Raw genomic sequence first — 24,127 nt, forward strand, 5'->3', positions numbered from 1 at the left:
GTTTGGCGTCTGAGTTATCGGCCATTTTAGTAAATGATGCACGCCCTGTCGACCGCGTTTTACTTTTTATCCGCCAAAGCAATATGGCGAATGCCATTTAATTTTTAGTTTTCGACCTTCATTTCTGTATGGTGCTTTTAGCCCTTTTTCCATGTGCCTGTTTTTAGCAGTCTCCTATTCTGTCCATTGGCACTGACGTATAGTCGCTTTTTAAGTCATCTGTGTCTTCATATTGTATAGTTTTGTCTTCGGCGCGTATGATCCCAGTGGCTTTTTTGCCCTTAAACAAAACAGAAAAAACGAAACAGTAATTTTAAGCATAAGGTACGTAACACTTCGCACTTCAACAAATGATTTTTTCAGTTTGTAATTTGCGCCTAAAATTTCCCATAGTGATTTTGCCTGCTTGTGATTTCCAAATAAGAGTACTTAAGATTTCAGCACGTTGATTCCGAACTATATCCCGCTTCTCATATTCATCAACCCCAGGATGTCACAAACTCACTCTTTCTTGGACTAAACTTACCAGTTTTTCACAGTCCAGATTTCGTCTGTCAACTTCGGTCGACATGACCGACGGAAACAATCTGAATTTCATCGATTATCGTCCGAAGTCATTCCGTTCGGACAATATCAGGTGTATAATGTGACCGCTCACATAGCGCCGTACTGCTTTGAAACGATCGGCCGTCTTAGGCTGACGCAGGTCGTCGGCGGAATCCACAGATGTGGGTGTCACTGTGACTGCAGCGGTACATTCCATCTGCTGCTAGACAACATGTGTGCACGTGCAAGCAGCACTGGTGGCTCGTGTGAACAGGTGGTAGTGAGACATTTACTCTTCCGTGACCTGTTAACGTATGTCAAAATAGAAGATAGCGACACATTTGCAGAGAGATTGTTTAGATCGCCCGCTTTCGCAGTTTCAACCCATTCTCTTTTTCATCTTTGTTTTGTAATGCTTCTCAATTCTTTTGTCATCACAAACTGAGGAATCATGCTGTAACTTTTCATTGCGCTTTCTCAAACTCGCTTTTGGGTGAGCTTGCCGGCTAATTCATTTGCAGGAATTCCTGTTTGTACTTTGGTCCATTTCCCAAGTTACGGTGGCTTTTCATCTGCATAATTTGCTTCTCGTTTCTACTCTCAAATACTTACGTTTCTTCGACTTCTTTTCAACGAATCCAACGTGATTGGATTGCATCAGCGAATTTTTCTTAGTCGTCTTGAGTTTCTGTGGGCATATTTGGAGCAGCCAGCGTTTTCTCATTTATTTTACGTTTCCAAATCTTTTCTGTTTTTTGCTTGTAATGTGTTGGTAGCGACCACGGTTAGCTTACACATTGCACCCCGGCAGGAGCAGTGACACAACTCAAAAACGCAGTAATTGAGAAAACTCAACTTAAACAACAAATTCTGTAAAACTTATATTGAAATATTGGGCTATAAGCTTCCTTTAAAATTCAAGTCAGTATTGTTAGCAGTGAATTCCGTTATGTTTTTTGTGCATGATGGGGCTGTTCACATATATTTTTCAGTGACCTAAACTAAAGATGACGTTTTTGACCTGTCAATTTTCTTACCATGGTGCGTTATGTGGTAAACGATGATTTGAATTTATGGCAACTCCCAACTTGAAATGATGTTAGAGTGGAGGCTGATTAAATTTAGCTGGTGGGACCCACCTGAACCACCTTTTCCACAACTATTCAAATATTAAGTTTGTTGTGTACATAGATCCGCATAGTCAGCGCGTACGCAACTTTCCCAATAGAGCGCGCCCCGCTAAGCACAACAGTGCAGGTGCAGCGCTCGTCCGTCTCCGCACTACGCGATGGCGCTGTCTTTGAGACGGACCAAATTCTGCCTCCGCCGATCCGCGTATTAATATGTCACGCAGCCAATGAGATTGCTGCCAACGTAGAACCTTTTCTCCTCGTGGATCACACTCGCGCAGTGATACGCTCGAGGTATTATAACGAGTGTACAGACCTCCGATTAGTCAATCTGCATTAGTCTGTACCAGTCTATAGTCAAGTTTCAGTCTGCGCCTAGTAAGATTATCATACTCCTGTACATAGCCATGAAGATAAATGTGTAGACACTTTGTCAAGTATCAGAGATATGTGAGAATAAGATTAACGTACCAAGACCAAAGGAACTTCAGATTGTCAATTGTAAACAGCATCCAGATTCAAGTTACGTAATGTCTACGCTTTTTATTATTTGATAAATGTGTGTGAAAATTAATCAAGTTCTGTTTAAAGTTGATCATCGTCAATCTGCTACTCTAAGCGTGCAAGTGGCATTTCTATCGTCTGACCTAACGGCAGAAGATAAACACGCCACGATAAGACCACGAGACATATTGCTGACACTCGCCTCCTTCGTTAGAGTGACAAGTCAAATAATCTGATGGTGTGTGTACCGAAGGTCTTACAGTACGCACACCACAAAGTTATTTTGAATTGTTACTGTTAGAGACTGGAGATTCTTCCAGAAGGAATGGATTACCTTTCTCGGCGAGAATGTTAACACAATTTATTTTCCTTTTGGAAATTCCGTTGCGTTACAACTTTCGAATCCCAGAGCTTTTGTTCGTTTGAAGAATTCTATGCATTTGGCTGCCCAGCTGCTGTACAACCGCAGAGCTAATTTGATGATCATTCGTTGAACTGATGTCGGATCCAGTCGAAGGGAGCTAACCTGTGGCGAAAGTTTCACTCCATCGAATTCTGGGCAGTTAACCTGTTGATGGTTGTCACGTTTTTACTAAAGAGCACTGACGTTGTGAGGAGTGGCACCTCTGGTCGGATATGTACCGATCTTATTCCTGATTGGCAGCGTACGTAAATTGGTATGTTATGAGCAGTCAATAGATCAGCTCTAGTAAGAACTCGATAAGTAGGCTGTCGGAACTGAAATAGTGTTCGTTAATTGCCGACACCATCTTTAATACTTCGTGTCGACCGTTTTCGGTTTAAGATTAGTGCCACGCATACAGACCTCCAAGTCCTGACTCTAATTGCCTCACGATGTAGTTTTATGTTGCCTGTGTGAGCCACAATTGCTATCTTCAGTAATGTATTCTGTAGCAAGAGAGACGATCACAAATGTTTACTGAATGTTATTTTTCTTCAGCTCATTGCACTGTATTGTAATATTGTTAACGTAATTTCATATTCATTGCTACAAAGAGGTAACGCGTTTTAGATGTCCTTCTCTGTAATGCACCTTCACGAATCCATGTTTAAACAGTAGCAGCTGATCGGTACGAAGCACACAAGCCGACAAAATTGTCAACGCTGGAAGACAAATCAGAAAACATTCCCAGTATAATGTCCTCTCATCCCACAATGATAAAAGATCTATCTGCTCCTGCACCCAGTTTCAACCCTGAGGTCACCTGCAATAGCGCCCATACGTGGTGGCAAGGGGCGCGGGATGGTGGGAATGCACTACGCTCTAGCTCTAAGGGAAACGAAAAACATTTTTTTTCTTTCGAGAAAATGGTTTAAAAGTCGCTGTCACGCAGATTTATAAGAAGGTCGGAACAGAGACTTCTTCATGCCTGCTTAAAAGTCGCCATTCGTCTTCCAAAATATAAATAATACTCCATGCAGCGAGCTAACACCCCAAAGATGTTCGGGCTTACATGCGGCTCCTCTTCTCCGAAATTGTCTTGGCTCAAACTCGTCTAGGGGTTGAAAGGCACGTGCCGTATTACACGCCCTAAATTAGACACTAGTGGCCCTTTGCTTAAATTGTCTGACTGATGGCAAGTTTACGAAATACAAAGTTAACATAACATATAATAACAGTAATAATAGTATCGGGAACACTTGCCAATTGGTTAGAATAATGTTTATTCGAAAGCAAACTAATAGCGAAAGTGATCGTATTTAGAGTTATTGTTACACTCGTGCGCATATCCATTTGACACAATTCGATCATTCACAATCTCATCTCGAAATAAAAGTCCAATATTCCACCTCGTCATCTTCGCGAAAAGCTGTAGTTCACACCAGGCGCGCGGCTGCTCACCGCTCAGAAACTATGTCCCGCGATACAACACAACGCGAAATTTCCTAAGTCGTTTCACTTCCTACCTACTTAAAGACCGACTGTCAGCTTTCGCGTCTCAATCCGAACTGTACCCTTTGGTGTCTCCAGCCGAACTGTAATCCCGTCGCCGACCGCGCTTCCTGAGCGCCGAACATACTTCCTCAACTGACTAGTGCAGTTCCCTTTCCTGAAGCCGTCCACCTGATTGGCTACAGCTTATTCTGCATTATTTTACATTTTAACATATTTAAATAATCAAAGCTTGACCAATTTCACGTTCTAAATAAAGTAACAATAATATCCATTACATAATAAACGTTAAATTCTTTTACATACAACCGATACCATTTCCTTCTTGACTTTGAATGTCACAGCCAGTAGCCTTGCACCAATGTGCTCTTATAACTAAGGAACAAAGTAACTACTATGAACTAAACTTAACAAATATTCTATCACCTAATGATTCAATAAGGTGTCATGCTGTCATCGGTCAATATGTTATCTGTGGAGGAAATGTGATGCTTAACTGAAAATACTGATGATTTAAATATAGTACATCTTTTAAACAAGTAAAGTTACAGAGTTGATAGTTACGTTTGTCATTTTACTGATGCGCTTCTATATGAAATGTCGATCGTGAAGATCGACCAAAAGGGATCAGATTTCAGCATTCAGGTCTTTGTTACAGAACTTGTTAATTTCACTTTAACAGTAAATTCTAAACTATTCTAGATATGAACAATATTCGAATTTTATTGGGATCACCATAAAAGTTTATGGAGCATCGCAGATTAAAATTATTGTGGTTTCATTCCCTGCACTACTACAGAATCAAATAGTTCTCATAAATGTTTCCCTTCATGGCCAATCTGAGGTTTGCCATATTTAACACGGATACACCTCCTTGGCCACAAAAGCCTTCTACTGGAATTCCCTATGACGTAGGTTCTCGTCTGTCTCACTCGCACACTACAGCGCTTAGGCCTCAATAGACAATAGACGCCTGTGAGTTTCCCCTTCTCTTGGGGAATCTGCGCCCTTTGTGGCACGCGGTCCTGGACGACAGGGTTCGTTTCACAGTTCCTGTAGGCTGACTCTTTCGACTATATATTTAAATGAGAGCACAGTGTTCGCTAACTCACAATACCCCACGTCTAGCCCCTGACCGCCCCCGCCCCTCCCCTGTAAAACTATCGTACGAGCACCCTTGGTAATACCAATTAAAAATACAAATGTATATTAGAAACTCTAAAGGGCATAAATCCTTTTCAACTGTTAATTCTACCCCTCTACCTCGTCGAATAAAATTGTGTAGTTGCTAACAATGATCAGCTGTGATAATGCAAGATTACTTCCAATATGATTATTCTGGCCTGCCGTTGGGGCCGAGCGGCTCTAGGCACTTCAGTCCGGAACCGCGCTGTTGCTACGGCCGCAGGTGCGAATACTGCATCGGGCATGGATGTGTGTGCTTTCCTTAGGTCAGTTAGGTTTAAGTTGTTCTTAGTCTAGGGGACTGATGACCTCGGATGTTATGTCCCATATTGCTCAGAGCCATTTGAAACCCTTGACTGTTCAGTAAAATAGTATACCCTGTTCAACCACATTGTGACCACCTGTCAAAATCCTGAACAGCCACCTTTCACAGCCCACACCACTGCGAGATGTGCAGGAAAACTCGGAGAAAGGTCTGGAAGGTACCGACAGCGAATTGGAGATATGCCGACTCCAGTGCCATGGTCGAATGCGCTACTTGGTTGAGCATCCATGGCACGATCAGAGCGATCGAGGTGGTCCCACAGATTTTCCATTGGGTTTGCTTCTGGGAAGTTTGGTGGCCAGGGAAGTACAGTAAACTCATATTGGCGGTCTTAAATCCATGTATACACATTTTAAGGTGTGTGACATGTTGCATTGGCCCGCTGGTAGATGTTACACTATGTGATCAAAAATATCCGGACACCTGGCTGAAAATGACTTCTAAGTTCGTGGCGCCCTCCATCGGTAATGCTGGAATTAATTATGGTGTTGGCCTACCCTTAGACTTGATGACAGCCTCCACTCCCGCAGGCATACGTTCAATCAGGTCCTGCAAGGATTCTTCACGGAGTGCTGCACTGAGGAGAGATATCGATGTTGGTCGGTGAGGCCTGGCACGGAGTCGGCTTCCCAAAACACCCTAGAGGTGTTCTATAGGATTCAGGTCAGGACTCTGTGCAGGCCAGTCCATTACAGAGATGTTATTGTCGTGTAGCCACTCCGCCGCAGGCCCAGCATTAAGAATAGATGATCGGTCGTGTTGAGAGATGCAATCGCCATCCCCGAATAGCTCTTCAACAGTGGGAAGCAAGAATTTGCTTAAAACATCAATGCAGGCCTGTGTTGTGATAGTGCGACGCTAAACAAGGGGTGCAAGCCCGCTCCATGAAAAACATCACCACACCGTAAGTCCAACCGCCTCCGAATTTTACTGTTGTCACTACACAGGTTGGCAGATGACGTTCAGCTGGCATTCGCCAAACCGACTCCCCGCCATCGGATCGCCACATTGTGTACCGTGATTCGTCACTCCACACAACGTTTCCCACTGTTCAATCGTCCAATGTTCACGATCCTTACACCGAGCGAGGCGTCTGGCATTTACCACCGCGATGCGTGGCTTATGAGCAGCAGCTTGACCATGAGATCAAAGTTTTGTCACGTCCTGCCTAACTGTCATAGTACTTGCAGTGGATCCTGATGCAGTTTGGAATTTGTGTGATGGTCTGGGTAGATGCCTGCCCTTTACAAATTACGACCCTCTTCAATTGTCGGCAATCTCTGTCAGCAAACGAGGTGGGTTTGTATGCTTTTGTGCTGTACGTGTGCCTTCACGTTTCCACTTCACTATCACTTCGGAAACAGTGGACCTAGGGATGGTCAGGAGTGTGGAAATCTCCCGTACGGATTTATGACACAAGTGACACCCTATCCCCTGACCACGTTCGAAGTATGAGAGTCTCGCGGAGCGCCCGTTCTCCTCTCACGATATCTAATGACTACTGAGGTCGCTGATATGGAGTAACTGGCAGTAGGTGGCAGCATAGTGGACCTAATAGGAAAAAGTATGTATTAGGGCGTCTCCGGACACATAGTGTAGCATGCCAAGGAAAAGAAATTGCATTTAGGTGAGGACATGGTTCCGAGGGAGAGAGGCATACTTGCATTTATCCAGTGTGCCTTCCAGAATGAGAGTACCATCTAGAAAATGCCACGAAAACATTCGCCAAACCATAACCCTTCGTCGTCCAGTCTGGACTGTTCAAACCATTGTCTCAGGGCGTTTGCTTCAGTCCGATGGGGCGTAAAACAAAATCTGAAAAGTTCACCTGTCGCCACTCTGCAGACTTGCAGTTGTGCTGTTGGCGTGCAAATTGTAGCCTTCGTCGCCCCTGAACGGTAGTCAGCTTGGTTACATGGGCCAGGCACCTGATGCTCTGGCCCATACGCAGCAACGTTCACTGAACGGTCGGCGAGCAGATACTGTGTAGTCAGTTGCTCAGCAGTTACACGTTTATTGCCCCGGACACAATTCTGCAGCCGCCGTTAATCCCTGTCATATATGGTGCACCGCAGTAGCATTGGCACAACTTTTAGACAGTGCCGTTTTGTCATGCATGGTGCCGGCCGGTGTGGCCGAGCGGTTCTAGGCGCTTCAGTCCGGAACCGCGCGACTGCTACGGTTGCCGGTTCGAATACTGCCTCGGGCATGGATGTGTGTGATGTCCTTAGGTTAATTAGGTTTAAGTAGTTTTAACTTCTAGGGGACTGATCACCTCATATGTTAAGTCCCAGAGTGCTCAGCCATTTTTTGTCATGCATGGTACACTCTAACCACAGCGGACCACAAATAGTTGACGAACATAGCTGCCCTGTAATCTTTCCTCCATTGCCCTGAAAGCCAATTATAATGCGCGTTTGATATTCAGATAAATTGCTCTCTTTCCACATTACGACAAAGTCTGCAATGTCTTCTGCGTCCCCTGACAGTCTGTGACAGTGGTGCCCTGTGCAGCCTGTGAGTGGATGTTGCATATTGCACATTGATGTCAACATAGACGGTGATCGCGTTAATGTGAGTGGACCGTGTGGTACCTTCTGACCTTATGTCGTTTCCTGACATAGGTGGGAGAGGGAGAAAAGGGGTTGTCAGTCTGCGCTCCCGAGCGGTACAGAGCAGAAGGCAGGAGGGCAATTGACAGTGAAGGCATTCTTCTATCTGAGCCAATACTGGTGCAGGCATTTACTGGAAATGCCGGTTGTGAGACTTGATAGGGAACTCGTTGTGGAAACACTTGCACAAAGGGTTTTGAAACAGTTGCTTATTCCAGACAGGACTACACACTGGAGGCTAGTTCTAGGGTTAGAAAAAGCACAAATAACAATTTACAACAGAAGCCAGTGCAGAAGTCCTAGGATAGATGCTAACCACAGTAGCAAACTCAAGCAGCATCTTAAGGCAACAACTTAGCTGCAAAACAAAACATACTGAATGTGACACTGTTCACTGAGGCACTCCAAGTGAGAGAGCAGACTTACCCGGAGCAAGACCGAACGCGTGGGGGCACTGTTTTTCGCACTTAAAGCCATCCAGCCAATCCCACAAGTCTCTTGCACGCATCTGCCAATCACGGTTTAATTAGGTCCTCTCCACTGCTCCTAAGGCGGGGATGTTAATGCAGTTGCACTACCTAAGTCCGTATTTGGTATCAAAATTGTTCAGCTGAAAGGTAAACGTAATTGCTCTGCCAAATGAGGCTTGCAACATTGTTGTTATACGTCATTTAGCCCCGCCCCTCGGTTTCCCCGGAGCAGGGACTGTTAGGCCAACAGTTTTTTGGCGTTTTCGCTGTCTTTCTAACCCTTGGGAGCCTACTGACGCTGCTGTTCTCAGGGTTGGTATCAAGCTCTCTTTACCGCTAGTACGTGCTACGGTGGCAACCTACCACAGCATGTAGACGACATATGAAGTTATATGTTAATTCCTGGAAGAGTAACTAGCGCCCTGGGACAGCTTCTGGGAGCGTCTGCATTTTCGCAAGGCTCTTCCCTTACGGTCTACTTCATGTAATAATATCTCTCCTAGTTTCTCTGCCCTCAGCATCGTCTCTGCTTTCGCGCCTTGGAGTGCCTGTACTCCTTTCTCACAGCTTCAAGATAACACCTCAGTAGCTAGGAATAATCAATATATTACACTTACCGGTATTGTGCCAGTACACCATTTTGGAAGATTCAGTGTTTGATAGAGACTGAAATGTAGATAGAAACTAAAGAAATGGGATACATTTTGTGCAAAAGAAGTGTTCAAACTGTTAAGGAAATATTGATACTGTGTTACCTAAGAACAGCAGTTATTCACTTATGGCGTCTGTCTGATACAGCAAGAATATCAGGGTGTCGTAATTTACATGTAAAGTACAAATATTACGAATTGTTGCTTCACACAGGTGTCTCTGTGCGTCATATAATTACTGAGAGCGCTGTGTGAGATCAAGGGACTGATCAGTAACGATGTGTTCCAGAATCACCCGCAATGGAATCCGTTACCAAGGTTGAGGAAACTGCAGCTGTCGACCTAGACGCCTTACTGGACGCTGGGGAGGGCCCCATGGTGACTCTCGTGGCAGGTGAGACGCGGCTGATGGCGCGCAGGGCCGTCCTGGCAGCGAGGAGCCCCGTCTTCAGCGCAATGTTCAGCCACGACACGCTGGAGTCCAGCAGCAATGAGGTCACCATAACAGACGTGGAGGGTCCGGTGCTAAGAGAGCTACTGGCCTACTGCCACACACTGAGGACTCCACATCTGTCCAGCATGGCTCCCCAAGTTCTGGCAGCAGCAGACAAATACGATTTGTTGGGATTGAAGACAGAGTGTGAGCAACAGCTGGCTTCTCTGCTGACTGTAGAGTCAGCGGCGGCCACAGCAGTGCTCGCTGTCAGGCACACGTGCCCCAGCCTCACGAAAGTCGCCGTCGCCTTCATAAAGGCCAACTTCCAGGTGCTGGCCACTCAGGGTTGGGCTGATGCTGTGCACAACCAGCCCAAGGATGTGGTCGAAGTGTGTTGGCTACTCGGGCAGCCACCAACAGAAATCAGGTAAGCACAAGCACAAGAACAAGATGCTAATGTGTGTTTTACAGCGCTAGGTGTGTGTGTGTGTGTGTTTTGTCTGTTGTGTGTGTGTTTTGTGTGTTGTTTGTGTGTTTTGTCTGTTGTGTGTGTGTGTTTTGTCTGTTGTGTGTGTGTTTTGTCTGTTGTGTGTGTGTTTTGTCTGTTGTGTTTGTGTTTTGTCTGTTGTGTGTGTGTGTGTGTGTGTGTGTTTTGTGTTTTGTGTTTTGTGTGTGTGTGTGTGTGTGTGTGTGTGTGTGTGTGTATTTTCTGTTTGTGTGTGTTTTTTTTCTAAGCCTACAATGTTTACCATTGAATTAAGTAGATGTGCTTGTGCTGGGAAATATACCTTCAGGGAAGACTACGAAATTCATCTGGTGATAGCTCACAAACCTCTTGTTGCCTTTTCGTGACTGGTACAACAGATCTATGAACTGAAATGTATGTTACGAGATAAATAAGCTAACAAAATCTTTGGAAGAGCCAAATATTTTGTAGCTTCAAGAACTGCTTTGATCTCTAATCAATTCATCATTACTTGCAGTCGCTAGTTCATGTAAACCATATGTGTATGTAGGTTTTGGCATTATGCCTGTTCTGAGAAAAAAAAGATATGTTGAGTGTTCTCAGCAGGAGACGCTTTCATCGTGAGTACACAGATGTGCTACCCAGCAAGGAAACACACAGTAACCTCTGCAGATTGTACTCAAGCAGGCGAGTGCTCGGGATTTTTTGTGCCTGATCTCTAGCTCATCACAACCCTGTCGACGAAAAGTTGCATCTAGTAGTTTGGTGTCACAGTTGCTACTGATAATGAGATACTTCTGACTAGTATTAAGCTGAATAACGAGAAGAAAATGAAGAGTATGTCGCTCCTCACCAGCACCAGGAACATAACAGTATGCTGCAATATGAGACAATGAGAGCGGCAATGTATCTTCAACTTGTAATTTCTCACGATGCCCTGATGTAAATGGTAACATGCCGCAAATTCAGGCTTCCTCCCTTCACCCAGTTCCATGTCTCACAGTACACATTCAACAGCCAGGTGGACACCTTTGAGCAAGCAGGTGAAACTCTGCATCTGCATCCGCCAGCAGCGTTGCTTCTGCCAGCCCCAGCTTCAACAAACATCTCATGGGAAGCCAACGAATGTGGGCAGCCATGAGTTGGTGATAGCACTTTCTACTTATGATCACGATGTACTTTTCAATGTATTCAAAATTTCATACATCCTGCCTCAGTGCGCCTACCACTGTGCAGGATAGTCTTACAACTTTGCCTGTTGCATTATTTTTCTATTTTATTAGTGCATGTATACTGTATACCATCAGTTTTCATAGTTAAATTATTTTGTTAACCCTGAGCGGTACTGGGGGAATTTTACATCAAGCTCCAAAGAGTCAGGTTACATACAGCAGATATCTAGTAGGCAAGGTACTGTAAGCACATACGCTCATATGCTCTGTGTTCACCCTCATGACACCACAGCAACACCGAAGCTTTGAGCAGCGTCCACACAATACTGGGTCTTCTTACCACATTGCTTCTCTGTTTGGGATTGACCTAGTAATGGTGCTGTAGTAGGTACTGATTTCTGTAACAGTGATGCTGTGTACAGAAGTAGATGACAAACCTCAGCGCTCCTGTGTTACATGAAGTTTTCTATGGTGCTACTAATAACCTTCCAGTGAATGCCACTAACTTAACCCAGACAGGTTGCTCATTTGGCATTGTAGGACTGTGACTCCGCCAGGGTCTCCACTTTTTCACCGTTTCAAAGGGAAATGAAGGACGAGAGATTGGGTTCAATGTCTGTTCCACTTCCTCCCTTGCGACCTCTTGAAGCGTCTCAGTTTTTTGCTCGCCATGCAATCCAAGTGTCTTCTGAACTTCCTCTCTCACTATCTGACGAAGAACACTTGTGAAATCAGTAGCTTCCTCCATCACAGACATCGATACGACGTTTGGAAGCCGTTCAAACTTCTTGCGTGTAATTCTTTTTTGAGGCATTGTCTCGATATACTGGCACCCTTTATGAAGTCGTCTGCTGTCGGAACCTCCTTCAGGAGTAGTGCTTGATACATGTCCTCAGCAACACCCTTCATGAAATGTGCAACCTCATCTTCCTCCTTCAATCTAACATCCACTATTTTACACAGCTCCAAGACGTCATGAAGGTAGGATGCTGTAGTTTCTCCTGGTTGGTGTGCCCTGCACTTCTGTTTATCTGCAGCCTTGCACTTCTGTCGTTGTTTCGCCGAAATACTTGCGCAGTTCCGCCTGGAATACTGCCCAGCTTGTGAACTTGTCCTCGTTGTTCCTATACCATTGCTTGACAGTGCCCTCAAAGGAGAAAAATACGTTAACAAAACGCACGGTGTCATCCCATTTGTTAAATTTGGCTATACGCTCATATACCTTCAGCCACTTGTTTGGATCAGGGCCATCGTCACCAGAGAACCCGGAGAGATATCTCATGGGGTGGCACACAGTTTCTGTCATCGTAAAGTACTCGTCTTCTCCTGTCTCCGATGGACTGCGATCTGTTGAATATGGCTCGAACTCAGGTTTCTCGCCGCGTTAACGGCGGCTCTGTCGTGGCCTGATTGGAGCCACTCTGTCGTCCATAATGTGCGCTATCACAAGTTCCAATACCCAGCGTCTCTACAAAAATGTCACTTAGAAGAAGATGTAATTAGATTAGTGACTAACACTATCTTCACTTAACGAAGATTTACTCAGCATTTGCAGATACAAGAGCAAGGAGCCAACTGCCTCCGGCTAGAACACAAGCAGTATTTATACAGCTACAGAACATTCCAGTACAATGATCCATGACATTTGTGGATACTTGTAGAATGTACTCGAGCCGCATATAGAAATTATTATTGTACAGTCCAGGTGAGTTTTGAATTAACGACCCTTCGTGCAACAGTTTAGTATCATAACCTCTACAACTCGGTGCTAATTTGCACGGAACCCTCAGTGTAAGTCCTAATCGCATCCCTGACAGTTTTTGATAATTCGAAGGCATTTTCGCGAAAATTGTCTCTGGGTTCTGTTAAGGGTGGGGAAGCGTACACAGTCCACAGAAGCTCCTAGCTTGCTTTTGTGATATTTGTTTTTACCGTCTTGAAAAACTCTAAATCACTCTGTAGTCCCTCCAAGTAAATCTGTATCAGATTATAATCGCTAGTTCTCTATCCTGAGGTGACTTCCCAGTGAACATACCTACAAGCTGACACACTTGTAAATGTAACGTCCACATTGGAGCTTTCTCACGTCCTGTTTTGGTAAGTAGGTGTGTTTCCAGGATGATTGTGCACATATACTGCTGAATCAAAACATTATGTCCGCTGCCCACGAATGCTGTAGCGGGAAGAGACGAATGGGCAGTCATTATAGCGAAGATTCTGGACCTAAATGCGCAGTTCCACTGATACAAGCAGTTTTGACAAAGGGCTCATTGTTGGGGCACTGCGGCTGGAAGCGAGAATCTCTGAAAAGGCGCAGGAGGTCGCCTGTTCGCCTACTGGTGTCGTGATCACGTATGTAAAGTGGTTGAAGGATGGTATTGGACGACCTCATCTCATCAGCTAAACGTAGAGGTCGGGGGAGCCCTCCTGTGCAATTCTATACAGGTAGCGATCTGTGGTAGGTCTGACGACACAGTGCTGGTGCAGGCACAAGTGTTTCGGAGCACATCGTTCAAAGGCCATCGTCGAACATGGAGCTCCATGTCACATGACCCCTACGTATTCCTGTGTTGACCAAACGACATAGTTACGATTGCAGAGGGCACAGCATCACCGAGTTTTCACCATGGATCAACAGAAACATGTGGCCTGTCGAATAAATCGCAATTCTTGTTACACCAGGTCGATGGTTGGGTCATTACACGCTGTCATCCAGACACGAAACATGCACTGCACCATAGATGCCTTGTGTTAAGAGGTACATTGAGTTGGGCCTCAACTATATTTTTGTTGGTAATAAAAGGTATCATGACGGCTGCGAACTACGTCAAAATTACGGACCACCTGCATCGCTTCACGCGTGAAGTCTCACCCTAAGACGATGACATCTTCCAGCAGGATAACCGTCAGTGTTGCAAAGTCAGAATCGTGCTGCAGTGAAATCAGTGCCTTGGCCAGAAAATGTGCCTCTTACGCATCCACTGGAACACACATCGGGAGCCAGCTGTGTGCCAGTAGACAGCCGTCTTTTACTTTGCAGGAATTACTTCACCTGGGTGTAGACATCTGGTGCCACATACGAGGGTAATCCCAAAAGTAAGGTCTCCTATTTTTGTAAATACGTAGACCTGTTTATTTCTACAATGGTTTACATCAGTTTACAGCTTGAACATTTAGCTATTTTTGGACATAATCGTCATTTCTGTCAATGCATTTTTGTAGACGCTGTGGCAGTTTTTGTATGCCCACGTCATACGAGCTCGCCGCCATGCTGTTCAGAAAGCTATGAACCTCTTCTTTCACCTCGTCGTCGGAGCTGAATCGCTTTCCGGCCCAATGTTCTTTTAACGTAGGGAACAGGTGATAGTCACTGGGTGCCAAGTCAGGACTATAGGGTGGGTGGGTGATTATGTTCCACTGAAACTGTTCCGAGCGATGTGTGAGCGAGCGTTTTCATGGAGAATGTGTACGCCCTTGCTCAACATTCCTTTTCTCCGGTTCTGAATTGCCCGTTTGAGTTTTTTCAGAGTCTCACAGTAACTATCAGCGTTAATTTCCGATCCCAAAAAACGGTTGTCATGACTTTACCGGCAGACTGCGTTTCCTTGAACTTCCGCGGCTTTGGCGAAGAAGAATGCCGCCACCGGCGTGATTGTTGCTTGGTCTTAGGTGTGAAGTGGTATGCTCACGTTTCGTCACTCGTCACAATTGAGTCCACAAAGTTGTCCTGTTCGGCTGCAAGGCGGTGAAGAAATGCGCGGGAAGCATCAACTCGTTGCCACATGTGGTCCTCAGTCAGCATGCGTGGCACCCATCTTGCGCACACCGGTAGTTCAATGTTTCCGTTAAAATTCTGTGAGCGGTGCTTCGGGAAACCTCAGGAACAAACATGCAGAGATGATCCAGTGTGGTCCGCCGATCTTCACGCATGCTTTGCTCAACCTTCAACACGGTCTACTCAGAAATTGACGGTCTCCCGCTCCTTTGTTCGTCGTGAATTTCGGACTGACCAACTGCAAACACTCTACACCACTTACGAACATTTTTGACATCCATGCACGACTCACCGTACACTTACGTCAATTGGCGATCGATTTCAATCGGTGCAGTGCCCTTTGCGTTCAAAAACCGAATAACTGCGCGCAGTTCTCACTTGACGGTTACATCAAACGGGAGCTCTATTTTCAACGGCTGCCAAGCCAAGACTAAGCCCCTCAGTGCGACGTGTGCATGTTTACACACAGGGCGTGAAGCACTCTCCATAACAATGACCAACTGCCACACAGAGTTCTGTACTTATAAAAAAAAATAGGAGACCTTACTTCAATGACTTGTAGAATCCATGGAAATCAGAATCTCTGTTGCACTGTGTTTGAAAAGTCGAATAACACGTTGTTAAACATGTGGTCATAATGTTTTGGCTCATCGGTGTAAAACTGCAGCTCGAGAACAGCCTCCGTAATTCATGATCCTTATCATATAGTGTTGCACTGTGGCACGACACAGATTTAGTATCTGCTTCAAGGCCAGTTACAATTAGCTTAACATAATTTGTCTTAAAAATGTCCTTCAGCTTTTGAATTTGTATAAATATTTCATTGCTGAAAGTACATGGTGAGAGTAAATCCACTGGTATCCGCATTAATATCTTGGTTGATCATGGCATGATCATCATACAACTAACGGATTTACGTGGGATCTCCTGTTGGGAACTACATCTGCCATTGAGCATCTCCCCTTCGTTGTGCTTTACGCTCTTTGGACGTCTTGGAGATTCTTCCTTGGTGGAGAGTACGCTTCCAGCACACGTTGAATTTCTGTTCGTCCGAACGCTTTTGTAATTCGTGTAGCAGCGTCAGGATGTGCATAGCGTTCAATTGTGGTGATCGTAACGACTGTGTGTTGGATTGTGAGTGAGTATGAAAGTAACGACGCAAACGTGACTTTCTATGGTCAAATGCCATGCGTTGATACAGGGTGTTTCAAAAATGACCGGTATATTTGCAACGGCAATACAAACTAAACGAGCAGCGATAGAAAGACACCGTTTGTTGCAATATGCTTGGGACAACAGTACATTTTCAGGCAGACAAACTTTCCAAATTACAGTAGTTACAATTGTCAACAACAGATGGCGCTGCGGTCTGGGAAACTCTATAGTACGATATTTTCCACATATCCACCATGCATAGCAATAATATGGCGTAGTCTCTGAATGAAATTACCCGAAACCTTTGACAACGTGTCTGGCGGAATGGCTTCACATGCAGATGAGATGTACTGCTTCAGCTGTTCAATTGTTTCTGGATTCTGGCGGTACACCTGGTCTTTCAAGTGTCCCCACAGAAAGAAGTCACAGGGGTTCATGTCTGGCGAATAGGGAGGCCAATCCACGCCGCCTCCTGTATGTTTCGGATAGCCCAAAGCAATCACACGATCATCGAAATATTCATTCAGGGAATTAAAGACGTCGGCCGTGCGATGTGGCCGGGCACCATCTTGCATAAACCACGAAGTGTTCGCAGTGTCGTCTAAGGCAGTTTGTACTGCCACAAATTCACGAAGAATGTCCAGATAGCGTGATGCAGTAATCGTTTCGGATCTGAAAAATGGGCCAATGATTCCTTTGGAAGAAATGGCGGCCCAGACCAGTACTTTTTGAGGATGCAGGGACGATGGGACTTGGGACTGCAACATGGGGCTTTTCGGTTCCCCATATGCGCCAGTTCTGTTTATTGACGAAGCCGTCCAGGTAAAAATAAGCTTCGTCAGTAAACCAAATGCTGCCCACATGCATATCGCCGTCATCAATCCTGTGCACTATATCGTTAGCGAATGTCTCTCGTGCAGCAATGGTAGCGGCGCTGAGGGGTTGCCGCGTTTGAATTTTGTATGGATAGAGGTGTAAACTCTGGCGCATGAGACGATACGTGGACGTTGGCGTCATTTGGACCGCAGCTGCAACACTGCGAACGGAAACCCGAGGCCGCTGTTGGATCACCTGCTGCACTAGCTGCGCGTTGCCCTCTGTGGTTGCCGTACACAGTCGCCCTACCTTTCCAGCACGTTCATCCGTCACGTTCCCAGTCCGTTGAAATTTTTCAAACAGATCCTTTATTGTATCGCTTTTCGGTCCTTTTGTTACATTAAACCTCCGTTGAAAACTTCGTCTTGTTGCAACAACACTGTGTTCTAGGCGGTGGAATTCCAACACCAGAAAAATCCTCTGTTCTAAGGAATAAACCATGTTGTCCACAGCACACTTGCACGTTGTGAACAGCACACGCTTACAGCAGAAAGACGACGTACAGAATGGCGCACCCACAGACTGCGTTGTCTTCTATATCTTTCACATCACTTGCAGCGCCATCTGTTGTTGAAAATTGTAACTACTGTAATTTCGAAAGTTTGTCCGCCTGAAAATGTACTGTTGTCCCAAGCATATTGCAACAAACGGTGTATTTCTATCGCTGCTCGTTTAGTTTCTATTGCCGTATCAAATAAACCGGTCATTTTTGAAACACCCTGTATGTGATAAGATTTGTGTGTAAAGTTGTAAATGAGATTCCTCTTCTCCTTTCTGCATGCGTTTTGACTGAGTTCGTTACTCTTGCCTGTGCAGGATGGAAGAGTCACTGTTTTTAACTGAATTTTGTCCACTAATTCTTGGAAAGTGAAGGTCAGGAATTCTCACACTGGTGTCACACACTCACTAGATGTCTTAAGATGTGTGTAGACTAACCAGCTTCTCTATTCCAGAGAAACTTATCACCATAGCTATCATACAAAAGTTCAGGGTCTACTTGCGTTTTATACTTCTACAGAGATATAGGATTAATCACTTTGGGTGGCAGCGTCCAGCATGCGTTTTCAGATGGGAGAAAGAGATGGCATTTCAGCAGAGCTGTCTGTCTGAATGGCGACATCAAACAGCTGTCTTGTGCTAAGCACGTGCAAGGCCCTTTTAAATTTAAAGCCAGTAGTTCTCTCTTAACCGCTTAGATGGCGATTTATGCTTCCTAGATTTGAGTGCAGTATTTTTTGTATATGCTAGTTCATTCGTGGACTGAAGTACTGAGTTAGTGTAGTTCTCAGTAATCTGCCCCTTGTCAGTATTTTCAATAGCATTTGTTAAGTAAGACAAATTCTATTGTTCGCAGTGGTTTTTTTCCCCTGCTTTTTGCAGGGTAGGCACACTGCTAGACAGCTAGACTCATTTCCCTGGAAAAGTTACTTCTTTCACTGTCTTCTTCCCACATATTATCTTAGCCGAAATACAGAACACACACAGTCCATAACCAAAGCACTTCAGACGTGTAATTGGCATACAGTAATCGTAAACAGATATTGCAGGAGACTTCTGTTGTTCAACCACTCTCTTTGTCATAACAGTAGACACTTCTGCCATGTGATGTAACGTGGCTTTTCCTCTAACGCATTTCGTAAATGAAAGGAAAAGATCATTAAAATTTTCTCGATCCATTTCTCTGTCAAAGGTTAGCTCGTAGACATGTCATGAGCGCCTAATTGGGCATGCTAGTGGGAATTTCGTAAAGGGTGACCGACGGGCTATTTTTCTATAGTGGCTCACAGCTGACCTGAGTTTTTAAATACTCATGTTCGACTAATGTTTTGCAGTCCTGTACATGGACCACATACAATGTTAAGGCGTTCTTAGTAGAATGAATGCTGTTTCTTTTTACTTCCTCATTTTGTGGAGCTACAACTTTAGAGTTGGCTTCCCTGACTATCTTCTTGGTTTCCCTCTTTTTTTTTCGTTTTAATGAATACCATCATACGAGCTGTATGAACAAAGTAACGAGACGGATTTTTTATCTACCAAAGCTTTTATTATTGTCAAAAGTATTGTCCCCTTCAAAGTAATTCTCCCGGTAGTTATTCACCAGCGGAGTCGTTTCCAGTCTTGATAGCAGCGCTGAAAGGCTTCAAATGCTAGGACATTTAACATGTCGATCACATTCATTTGAATGTTCGTCATAGTTCCGAAATGACTTCTTTTTTCAATTCCTGGGAAAGAAAAGTCAGGACGACTCAGATCCGGTGGATATGGGGGCTCTGGGACAGAAACAGTGCCTTCAAGTGGCCGTGTGACATGGGGCGTTGCCATGATGCAGTATCCACTTGTCTGCAACGTCTGGTCTCACTTAATTCCCCCTTTATCTGAGACTATGAAGGATTTCTTCACAAACAGTTGGCTGACAATCTGTCCTATAGGAACAAATTCTTCATGCATGATACCTCTACTGTCGGGAGAGCAAATAAGAATAGTTTTTATGTTTTATTTGCTCATTCGAGCTGATAGACACGGACGGGTATCCAACCTGGTGCCACGTGACCAAATAACCAAAGGATGGACTGGGCCGGTGCTTGCTGATTTGTATATAGTTGATGGGTAGGTAACACGGACTTTATGTAACATTAAGTTAGTCTTGACAGGACAAGCTAGCGATCTTTAACAATTTATGAATTATTTTAAAAACACTGGCGTCAACCTAGCCTGATAAAATTTTTCACACACAGCCTGAAGGACTGATATAGAAAACAAGATAAGACTGAAATACAAAAAATTCCCAAAGCAAAACGCCAGAAGGGCTAATTTTAAGAAACAGAAAACAACAACCAATAACGCAAGGTTGTTTTAAAAACATTGCCACTACCGCAACGAGTACCGCCAGAACGGCAGATTTTTTTAAAAAAATGCAAGTAATAACCGATAACGCCTGAAGGGCTGATTGTAAGAAATACCAACTACAATTAATGATGCCTGCAAGACCAATTAAGAAATGCAATTAAAAACTCAATAATTAACTAGTATTTGAAAAGTTACTTTGAAACAGACCTGAAGGGATATCTTAAACACAAACTATTTGACAACAAGGTACATGAATAATTAACAAGACGCTTTAAACATAAGCTGAAGGTTTAACAATGCAATCACAGTAATGAGTAAACTTCAAAATTTCCACAGATTGGTTGCAATCGGCAATTAAATAACTGAAGTTTTGGTTCTCAACTCTAAATCAGTGCGAGCTGCATCACATTTCGCTCATTCATCACCTGATCGGTACGCTACAGCATGTACGCAAACCGCCAGTTTAGCGTCAGAGTGTCCACAAGTCTGCAACAGACTAAAACATCCAATTACCAGCCGGTACTGACAAATATAACAGAAATGAGAAACCTGCCAGATAAAATTACTGAATTACGCTGGCGCCACGTTAATAAGTTTGCGCCGTAAGGAAACATTTTGTTCCTGAAATAAAAGTTCGCGGCCCTAGCCGCCAATTAATCAAACGCACGTGAGATACCAACACGACAGACAAATCGTACACAGGAAACACCCTTCGTGAAGTTTTTGAAGAAGCAGAGCATAAGATATATGGAGGGGCAGATTGAGCCGACTTAGAGGTCAGCTCATGAAGTACAGGCAGGAAATTCAAACTGCGTAACGACCAACCACAACGGATGGCGACAGCGAAAGAATCTTGAGTAGATGGGACACAGTTTCGTTGTGGTCTGCAGAAGCAGATAATAATAGTAATAACTATGCTCACCTTAACTGCAGGCTGATGATTTCAATGGTGGTCTAGCAAATCGCAATGGATACCCTGTAATGAATCCCTCCTGTGCGTCTCACAAAACACCGAGGCCGTCATTCCTTCATTTCTTACAGGTTTGAACTAGAACGTTGACCGTGCCAACAGCCCGTACTGAAACCCTCGCAAGCAGCGGCGTACTCCTTCTCCAGGAACGCCGGGCATGTTTACTCCCTCATACCGGCCACTACTTCCCACTAGAAGCACACACCGTGTAAGCTGCATGCTATCACGTGCCAAGTCAATGCAGAACTCACTGCATTACCGTTCGCATTGACAGCCAAGGCGCGACACTCTACTGTACATCCCTCCAAATACTCTCCCCCTATGTTCCGTAATCTGTCTGACAAGGATCACTGGCCGTAAATAGGAAAGATAAACTAGCCGATCACTGATGGCGTTCAGCCATCTTGCTCACGAGCTTTTATTCTCTCCAGCAGATGTCCCAGTGTGCCACTCCGCACTTAGTCTCTTTGTCCCAGGATACTGCTCAGAGTCCAGGATTCATCATATGTGTTCACACATCTGAACCGTTCGGGGTCCAATCAAGAAGAGTAACGCTCACGTTTCTTAGATTGTTCTTGTCATCGGTTGTAAGATTTCTCGGCACGATTTCGGCACAAACCTTTCAGATGTGCGAAATTTCGGTCAAAATTTGATAGAGGGTGAAATTGTTTAACAGGTCATACATCATTCTTACCGTCAAATGTCGTTCTGATTTCACACTAACAATCACACGCTTTTTAAGTTGAATGTATTCTTGGGTCAGGTTCGTCTTCAACGTGTTCTTGGCCTCTCAAAACTAGGTCGCTAGCAGTGTTTCCAGTCTCGTTACTTTTTTCACACAAATTGTACCTAGCTTACCCAGTTGACTTCCTTTACTTTCCTCCACGTTCGGAGGTCGTGAGATCATGTTAGATTCCGCTGAGGCATACAATTTTCGAATTCGTGTACATTCTCCACCATGCCAACATGCATCACCTGTGCTATGGCTCGCAAGGGTATATTTCCTTTGAGTAATAGCACTTCAGCTGCTGTTACCATATCTCTGTGACAACCAGTTCCTGACTCAGGGTGTGGGAAATCTCATGGTGACCCGCGTCAGTACCCACATCATTTGACCCCGAGGCCTGTGAATTTGCTGACGCCTCAGAATCCTTGGCCTCGTCTTTAGAGACCAAGTTGGAAGTTGTTTACCAACTGAAGAACGGCACGCATCACCCTCGCAGCACGATGCACTGTCGGCTGTGGCTGGCTCTCACTGCGGACCTGCGCTTCGGTTCAAATGGTTCAAACGGCTCTGAGCACTATGGGACTTAACATCTGAGGTCATCAGCCCCCTAGAGCTTAGAACTACTTAAACCTAACTAACCTAAGGACACCACACACACCTATACTCGAGGCACGATTTGAACCTGCGGCCGTAGCGGTTGCGCGGTTGCAGACTGAAGCGCGTAGAACTGCTCGGCCACACTGGCCGGCGCATCGGTTCAGAGCGGCTCTTGTCAAACTTATTACTACAGGGAGGAGATAGCACTCTGGCAATAAAGCGAGCAGTCACGCTTGCCACGGAGTAAAGCTTGTTAAATTCAAAGTTTCGCCGTATCGAATGAAACACTTTGGGACAAAGTTGTATCCCTAACTACGAAGCACTTGCACCCAGATAACTGTACACACTTGAGTGTTAGTTGAATACCGTGGTACTGCGAAATCAACACTTAATCAGGAGCTCAACATTCAGCACATAACGGCTCACGTGGTAGCCATCTTGAATCGCACCACCGCTGGTCTGGTACACGCTCCAGACGCATACAAAGCCACACGATCTTTATGTGGGCCACAGCTAGCAAAGCACCATGGGGTTCAAAACTATTTCCAGTCTCTTGGCCACTGTGAAGTCGTTCAAAATTCACATCTTCTATCTAGCCATTCGATAGGAAGAATTACAAAGTATTTTAAATAATGGTCCGAACAGTACAATGAATTTTGAGTACATAAACCTTGGCCCTATAATCATTTAATTTTTTCGTACAGACTAGTTCCCAGTTCAGACAGTGACACCAGAATACGGATGTGCATATAATATTCATGCAAAAAGAAACTAAGAGTTTGGTTTGTGGATATTAGATTTAACTGCGGGAACATCTCCTTCGGCAGAATATGAAAGGACTTTGTTCGTAACTGTCTTCGGTTTTACTCCACACTACATGAAAACAAGTTTCTGGATCAGAATGTTGGTATTGCATATTAGGCTCATTGCAGTGTGGTTGCCACACGCCACACATTGTGCTCTTCATTAGTAAGTACCTTAATGATGTGACGTATACAGGGTGAAGCGAAATTCGCACACTCGGGCTTAGCGGCGCGACTCCTCACATGCCAGCGATAAAAAAATCTCTCGCAAAAATATCGTCCGGCGAGTGCATCCAGCAGAAAAAGGACGTTATAGAGTGGCAGTCTGGCAAAACCGTGACCACATGTACTGTAACTAGCTTTGTCAGCACATGTTCGTTGCGATGTGGAGTTGGTGCACAGGATATAGATTTGGGTTTGCATGCAGGAGGACGTGGGTTCGATCCTGGGTTGAGGCGCATTTTATTTGCTAATTTCATTCTGACATTTCATACAGTAATATACGCCGTTTCTTACGTCACATGTATCCTAAATTTACAACATTTTGTAACTCTGGTTAGACAAATAAGAAACAGACAGTTGACGCAAGTGACCTCTCATAGGACAGTGTAACAACATAAACAATATCAGTTTCGAGATACTAAAGATGTGCCTGTTCCATGTAATGGGCTTTACCCCTCTGACAGATATTGTTCTGAACGATTCATACCAACATCGCTAATTGTAAAATGTTCTGTTTCGAATTACACTGCGTCCCTCACGGTAATACACGTAATGTTTCCACAATCCCATTGAGAGAATAGTAATAATAATAATAATAATAATAATAATAATAACAATGCAGAGAAAGATGTAGTGAACAGCATGTGGTGAACAGCATGTGGTGAACAGCAGTGTTAAAAGGCGTGGGACTGCGGTGATAACACATACAAATAGTAACAGAGTTTGGACATTATTTGCAAAGCT

General features: G+C 44.6%; 1 protein-coding gene across 3 annotated transcripts in view; it reads left to right on the top strand.

Moving 5' to 3' along the window:
* The window catches only part of LOC126238836 (speckle-type POZ protein-like), a 54,319-nt gene that overhangs the window by 16,345 nt on the left and 13,847 nt on the right, over nucleotides 1-24,127 (top strand). For all 3 annotated transcript variants that reach the window (XM_049947817.1, XM_049947815.1, XM_049947816.1), the window contains exon 2: nucleotides 9,627-10,200. In XM_049947817.1, the coding sequence (XP_049803774.1) occupies nucleotides 9,638-10,200 (563 nt within the window). In that variant the 5' untranslated portion in view covers nucleotides 9,627-9,637. The remainder of the gene's footprint in view (nucleotides 1-9,626; nucleotides 10,201-24,127) is intronic.

The sequence above is a fragment of the Schistocerca nitens genome, chromosome 1 (assembly GCF_023898315.1).
Source record: "Schistocerca nitens isolate TAMUIC-IGC-003100 chromosome 1, iqSchNite1.1, whole genome shotgun sequence".
NCBI lineage: Eukaryota > Metazoa > Arthropoda > Insecta > Orthoptera > Acrididae > Schistocerca > Schistocerca nitens.